This window comes from Frieseomelitta varia, unplaced genomic scaffold (assembly GCF_011392965.1).
Source record: "Frieseomelitta varia isolate USP_RPSP 00005682 unplaced genomic scaffold, Fvar_1.2 scaffold_1824, whole genome shotgun sequence".
NCBI lineage: Eukaryota > Metazoa > Arthropoda > Insecta > Hymenoptera > Apidae > Frieseomelitta > Frieseomelitta varia.
In genome coordinates this window covers 1-7,558 of record NW_025109555.1, presented here as the reverse complement: position 1 = coordinate 7,558, position 7,558 = coordinate 1, and the positions used below count along the sequence as shown (strand labels likewise).

The following is a 7,558-nucleotide window of genomic DNA, read 5'->3' as shown; positions in this document are numbered from 1 at the left end:
TGCTCGGTATCGCGGCGTTTTATACACACACACATATATATATATATATATATTGTTTTGTATGTGACGTGTTGTACGCATCAGCTGAATCTCGCGATTAAGATGCCGAGTTTTGCGCTCGATCGGTTGCTCCGACGCTGGACACGGCTGAATCAGCGCGTCGAGATTCGACGAAAGCTGACGTTTTCGCAATAACCACCGGGGGAAAGGGAGGGGCAAAAGAAAAATACACGCAATCGATACGCAATCCGAATCCGAGGTAACACGATGGACATTTTCCAATTCGCTTTCAGAGATCGTAGGATCGGAAACTACACAAATATCTTCTGCTATAGAACGTTTTCTCTGCGACCGTTCTTCGACGAGTAGAAAAAAAAAAGAGTTACTAAACCCGGAGGATTGAAACCCGAAACTCCCCCCGTCTCCCACTTTCTCTCCATCACACACACACAAACGGATATTTCTCCTCGCCGCTCACAAATTTTATCGCATTAATACACTCCGTGAAAGAAAAAAAGAAAAGAAGAAAAAGAAAAAAAAAAAGAACGTATTGTGTTTGTGGATATATGTAATTTTACTTATCAATAAATAAATTACAAAGGTAAATTCACCGTTTGGTTTCGTTCCGTTTTCGGCGTTGCCCTTGGACGCGATAGTAACGTAATAACGCGGTATTTACTATTGCAGCTTTATCTGCGATTGATAATTTTTCAGAACTACTCGCGAGGTATCACTTGAACGACGATACCCGTCGGCTTTATCGTATGCAGCGAAGTACAACTTTTTAATGACTTTTAAGTGAAAATCGATAGCAGTTAACGCTATCATTCGCTGACACGCGATGATGAATTACAGTCTGAAGGCGGAAAGAAAAGAGAAGAAAAAAAATAAAATAAAATAAAATGCCCACGAAAATCAGTTGTTCCACATATCGCTTTATGATTAATTCATCTGACGTGGCTGGCTGTGCCTAACACGTAATAGTCGTGACCATTGAATTGTAATTTCAGTTCTTTCGCCATCGTCATCGATATTAAGGGCGCCTTGATTTCGTTTCTTTACCAGAGAAGGTGTACGTACGCCTTGGTAAGTATATTTATCGATAATACAGAATTACTCGCCCGTTAACGTCGATATGCATGTACTTCTTCGTCGGCACACATTATCAAGGTGATTATCGTTCACGAAATGAGAGTTCCGATAAGCTGCGCCAATTACACAGGTCGTTAAACCATGCTGCACATATTAAATTCAATTCTCTGCCACCGCAGTTGATCAGTTGAAAGTCGTCGCTTTTGTAAATTTTCAGATTTGCTTTTGACTTGCATTCAAATTCGATAGTGACAATTGTTTCATTTCAAACTTTATTCAAGTCCATCCTAATCGTGTTATTTATTTATTTTCAAGTCGAGGATTTAAACAAAAGATATATGTAACAATTACGGAATTACATTTCATAATGTAAAAACTTCATGTGAACATTCAAGTAGATATTTCTATCATTAATTTCATTGGTAGATATTCAGTTTACAATATCGCGCCGCGTGCAGTTCATTGTTCAAACGCGTGTATGTCAATTTATACGTAGCGCACGAGAGAACGCTATCGATCGGAAAAACAATATGGCGGTCACGATAGAGATCTTGGAAATGTCAAATTCAAAATAGACGCCACTATCGGGAGAGTAGAGTGCGATGTGTACGAAAGGTTGAACGCATGTCAACATAATGCAGTGCAAGTCGAAAGTCCGAAAGTGAGGTGACCTGAGTATCTCTTAAATCCTAAATTTCGATAACCTAATGCGAGTTGACATCATGAACTTCAAAGGTATTAATTTTCATTGCCAACTGTTATCTTCTGGACGATCTTTTTTCTCTTTTATCGCATTTTGAAACACAGCACCACACTGGTATCAAGTGTATTTACAAGAACATGCAATTTTTTTTTTTCTTTTTCAGCAAATGTGTGGAGAATGATATATGTAAATGTCAATGTTACAGATTCCACAATCATTGTCGCAAAGTGATCGATTGAAAATTTCTTGCTAAATGACTAAACAAGGGACAGCTCAGATGTCACTCGATGATGACTTCGACAGACCATTCGAAGATGTTGAGCCCTTACAGTGGGGAGCGTTACGCGAGCTGTGCAATGCCAGCTCAGAATACTTTGCCTCTCACCAAGATGAGAACAGTATTAGAATTAGAGCTGCGCTTACAGCTATACTGGATCATTTGGTACAGTTGCAACCACTGTATAAAGAAATTAGCAGAATCGCGCCAATGTTCGATCTGGATGCACAAACGCCCGGTAATGGGTACAGAAGTTTCTTGGTGCTGATAGACAAATGCATTATTCATTCTCGTTTGATCTGTCACCAGATATATTGTCAAAAGGACTCTATATTTTTTCGTAAAAGTTATTACATGAGGTAGCTGGCATTTGCTTGTACGAACGATTGAACGATTTCTTTTCAAAATTGTATGAACGAGTACATAATATTTGTAGGGAAGTTGAGGCATGTTCACAATTACTGGCATCTCTGTGCACTTGCTTGGAACATTTACAGACTCTTTATTCTTGGAGTGAGCACCTAAGCGATGGAAAACCGTCTCTCTTTATAGGAGATAATCACAATCCACACGAAATTTTAAACAAAGTAGATAGTATCAATCAATATTGTTTTTATGGCAGATGTTTAGGATTCCAGGTACTGATAATGATATTTATATGTGGCTGAAGTAATTGTAGTATTTGTTGATTTGTTTCCTGGCAAAGTGTATTGTTTCCAGTTTCACGATAGCTTAAAGCCCATTCTAAAAACCATAATGGTTTGTATGGCAACATTCAGCGAAGCATTTTATGCCAATGGCACGTTATTAGCGAGATGTGCTAATTCTGTCAAGTACATGTTAGATCCTGAAGTAAGGGCGCGTCGTATTGTCGACGTATCCCAACGCGCCGATATCTCATTTTGTCAAGCATTTTGGTTTCTTAACGAGGCTGGTAATAATATGATATAGTAATATATACATATATGTGTAATTTACATTTTAAATGTAATAACTGTTTCACTACATATTTGTATCTTCATTGTTTTAAAACGTATTATATATACACGTGTAAACTATGTTTTAGATCTTGCACGCAGGTTGCCTGCCATAACAGCTCCTTCTTTGGCAATAAATCAAATAATTTCTATTCCACCTGAAGAGTTGACACTTCTTACATTAAGTGGATCAACCGTGTCGATTCCAATACCGAGTAGTCACGTTGGAAAGAAGCCAATACACGTTAGACTGTTCAGTTCTAAACGTCGTTTGGGGATGGTAAAGAGATAATCTAATTTTCTTTTAAACATCTGATACAAGCAGTATTTTTAGTTGTCGTTCTTGTCCTTAAATTCTCTTCAATTGAGTAAAAATTATTGCGAAACATCGGTTTCACTTCTGTGCAGTACATGCTTTTCTCAGGTCGGTTCGGGTGGAGTGGCAGGCGAATTGCATGGATTGTCCAATGAATTAATAATTCATTGTCATGGTGGAGGTTTCGTAGCACAAACTTCATTATCTCATGAAACATACTTACGCGATTGGGCCATCAATCTTGGTATACCCATTTTAAGTATAGATTACAGTTTAGCGCCAGAAGCTCCGTTTCCTCGTGCACTCGAGGAAGTGCTATATGCGTATGCATGGTCTTTAAATCATGCAAGTACATTGCTTGGGAGTACAGCTCAAAAAATAGTTTTTGCTGGTAAGATACAAAGCATTTGCAAGCTTTTTAACACGAGCTTTTTTTAACATAATTTTTAACGCGTATCCTGTTGCGTATATAATATTTAAAAACACTGTGTATAAAACTTTTATGCAGGTGATTCCGCCGGGGCCAACTTGAATTTGGGAGTTACTTTAAAGTGTTTGCAGTTGAACATCAGAAAGCCTGATGGAATATTTATGGCGTACACACCAGTGCTTGTCGACTTTGTATTGTCACCGTCGCGATTACTTTGCCTTACAGACCCGTTATTACCTATGGGATTTCTTTTACGTTGCCTAAAAGCATACGCCGCTGAATGTTCAAAATCAGAGTCGGAATCTTTCGCCGAGGTGAGCGAAAGCGATCTAATAGCGTTAGCTCTCAGTCCTAATGGAGATGAAACGAACGACGCGCACAAGTTAGCGTCCTTGCCATCTGATTCTACTTTGAATTCTGTCACTTTGACAGAAGTTGACGGTAAATAAATGCATGACATAAATATAAAAAAGTTAAATATAAAAAAGATATTTCTTTAAGAAAATAGTTTAAGTATGCGATAATTTTCATTTCACCTCATTGTTTTTATTATAATTGGTTTTACATTTAGATACTTTCTGAACATTCTCTCTAACGTAACAGGGACGGAACATCTACAGGATGAAGCGAAATCTCAAGAATACGTTAACAAATTTTTTGATCTTTACCGAAACTGTGGTAAAACAAACGCTTCGACGCACGTTGGGAATGGCACTATTAATACAGGGAATAATGTATCGAAGAATGATAAATCCTGGTCCTTCTTCGGATGGTCTCTTAGTGGAAGGCATAGAGAATCCAGGGAACTGGATATAGAGAATGTGAAGAGCCCTATGGAGGAATTTATATTCACAGTGCCCAGAGATCCATATTTAAGTCCTTATCTTGCAGCAGATCATCTTCTAGCACAATTACCACCCGTCAAGATGCTGGTAAATTTTTAAATGTCAAGTTTTACATGCAATATAACATACAGAAAAAAAATTACTTATATATAAATATTTTATAGACGTTAGAGTTGGACCCATGCCTTGATGACTCTGTCATGTTCGCAAGGAAACTTCGGTCGCTTGGTGTATTAGTCACGCTTGACATATTGCCAGGGTTACCTCATGGGTTTCTTAACTTAACACCAGTAAATACTTGCCTCGTTAAATAAATCAATATTAAATTGTGCCGTGTTACATCAAGTTATTTAAATTTACAGGTTTCGAAAGAGGCAAGCGAAGGATCAGATCTATGCGTGAAAAGATTGCAAGAATTGCTGGCATCATAAGCATGTGCATATAGGAAATACTCATTAAAATATAAATGTTTATACGCGGGAACAAAAGTTTCTTTGCTGTTTTTTTTTTTTTTTTTTTTTTTAGATGTCAATTTAATCGATTTTTTTATGTACAAATGATTTGAAATATTTCGAAAGCTTTATCCACTGGTACGTAAATGTATTAAATGTGTTTCCATCTGTATATTTTGTATTGTATATTTATATTTTATTAATGGTGACCATAGTATTCAATGTCTAATTTAAAATCAAATACTCTCAACTTATTGTACTTAAACGGTAATATCTTTGTATTACGTTTACTGAATGTGTAATTGGAGGAAAAGCAAAGTAGCTTTCCATTTTCTACTGAGAACATGTTTAAAGAATAAGACTATAGACATATTGGTTGTATAAAATATTTGGGATTATTTCAGTTCTCAATGTTATAATATTTTATGCAGCTGACACAAGTTACTAAATGTATTAGGCATAAATAAAGTATTATAAATGTGATACAAGTTTAATGACATGATAAAAAAAGAGGCAATGAATATGTATAGTATTGGCTATAACTGGAAAATTATGAACTTTTTGTTATATATATTAATAATTTATGGAATTGTTAAGTTATATTTTTTACGGCAATGTACATCGTATTTGTCAACTTTATTAAATTATTTATAAAACTCTAATTTTATAACTTATAACACACTGGGAAGTACAATAAAAATAATTTTATTACCAGACTATGAGAACATGTAGTTTTGGAGATGCGATAAATTATTAATTAACGATTTTTTTATTGATTATTTTGTTGATTATTCGTTTGATTTGTTTTAGGACGTAAAGTTTTTTGTAATACATGAGCATCTGCAGGTTCTATTCGCTTGTAATAATGTTCCTTTGTTTCTACTATTTCAAATCCAAATTTTTTATAAAAGTCAATGGCTCCTTCGTTACTTATCTGAACGTGACTATGAACAAAAAACGAATAACACAACAGCAATTATATATTAATATTTGTAAACAGCATTTAATATGTTTAATAAATTTCATTTAATACTTACAGAAAGATCGAGTCAAAGTTTCCATCCTTGTAAACATAATTCAGAACATGTTGTACCATTACAGTACCTATTCCTAATCTTCTATAGGGATACAGACATCCCAGTGTCATAATATATAAACGTCTAGAATTTTCAGAGGTATCTACACGACAACAAACTGCACCGACCTGAAATAAACAAATATTGCTATTCATAAAGTCAATTGTAATTTTCACTTAAAATTCATATGTTTATAAGTAAACATGGCATACCACTATATCATTGTAATATGCAAGTTTTGCCAGCTCTCCAGCTTCTAAAACATCTTTGTAAAATTTTTCATTGTACGAGACTGGGAATACCACTTGGTTAAGAAGCTTCAGCTGTTTTATATTGTGCGGTGTTACATCCCCTAACTCTATTTTTGATCTGTAAGTTTCACATATACACCTATTGTTTCATGTATTATTTAAATATACAAAGACATTGTATGTATATGTGGATATATCTGTGAGCACATATTGACATTAATATTTTTAAATGCATTTTTATCTATAAAAAAATAGAGGATTCCAAAAATTTTTACAAAGGTTCTATCCTGCTGTTTACAACAATCTTTTTCAAAAATTGTCAATACAGTTTTTCCAAAAACTGTGCCTGAAAACTAACTTTCTATACAATTATTTATTCATTGCTTCTTTCATACTTGAAATTTGATTTTCTAATTACATGTTTTTAAATAAACGTGCTCTTGAAAGCAGAAACATTTAAAATTTCAATTTAATGATAGTGATTGCATATCATAGATGGAACAAAAATAATCGTGTTGATCTGATAATACGTTGGAATAAAGCAAACGTAATTGCTCTAAGAATGTTTTGATTCATAATGTAACAAATATAACCTTAAAATATAAGAGACTTACCTAGTCATATTAGGAAGTACAATAAATTTTAACGTTTCTCACACAAATAGCAACAAATTTTGATATTAATCGTTTTTTAAGTCAGTTACAAACAAATCATCCGTATATACAACAAAATAACGTTACACGACTTCGTCCTTTTTTCTACTGAAATTTTATTAGCAGAGTAGGTTAAATATATGTCTGCTTCCTCACATTTTGATAGGTTTTAGAATACATAAAAACTTGTTAATTACAAAAATTAAATTTAATTATTGAAAAAAAAAAAGAAGAAGGTATGAATGATAATTTATTACATTTTTGTAAATTCTATAGTGGATAAATTATATAATTCTAAAATTTTAATTCAATGCAATGTGTTTTACTGTATTTTAAATTTATTTAGAAACTATGCAATTTAGTTGTATCATTATTACATGTTTTATTATAATGTCAAAGTATAGTATAAAATTTGATTGTAAAATACGAATAGAGAATAATATATAAATATATAAAATATTATAACATAATGTCAAATGACTATAC

The 7,558-nt window shown here is 33.8% G+C and overlaps 2 protein-coding genes across 4 annotated transcripts; one reads left to right on the top strand and one right to left on the bottom strand.

Annotated features, from left to right (window-relative positions):
• The first annotated feature begins 918 nt into the window (after positions 1–918).
• LOC122538953 (hormone-sensitive lipase) lies at positions 919–5,811 on the top strand. Of its 3 annotated transcripts, none has more exons than XM_043673487.1 (10): positions 919–1,086; positions 2,001–2,431; positions 2,509–2,710; positions 2,793–3,006; positions 3,139–3,329; positions 3,474–3,756; positions 3,874–4,236; positions 4,399–4,727; positions 4,805–4,930; positions 5,003–5,811. In XM_043673487.1, the coding sequence occupies exons 2-10, from the start codon at positions 2,049–2,051 to the stop codon at positions 5,069–5,071; spliced, it is 2,160 nt and encodes a 719-aa protein (XP_043529422.1). In that variant the 5' UTR covers positions 919–1,086; positions 2,001–2,048; the 3' UTR covers positions 5,072–5,811. The 3 variants fall into 3 exon arrangements, with proteins under 3 accessions (XP_043529422.1, XP_043529421.1, XP_043529420.1); XM_043673486.1 differs by lacking the exon at positions 919–1,086 and adding an exon at positions 1,544–1,827 and having other exon boundaries at positions 1,959–2,431; XM_043673485.1 differs by lacking the exon at positions 919–1,086 and adding an exon at positions 1,545–1,827.
• Positions 5,710–7,271, bottom strand: LOC122538954 (probable N-acetyltransferase san). The gene is made up of 4 exons (XM_043673488.1): positions 7,034–7,271; positions 6,381–6,537; positions 6,130–6,296; positions 5,710–6,036 (listed from the first exon to the last, which is right to left on the bottom strand). The coding sequence occupies exons 1-4, from the start codon at positions 7,039–7,041 to the stop codon at positions 5,862–5,864; spliced, it is 507 nt and encodes a 168-aa protein (XP_043529423.1). The 5' UTR covers positions 7,042–7,271; the 3' UTR covers positions 5,710–5,861.
• Between the last annotated feature and the right edge of the window lie 287 nt (positions 7,272–7,558).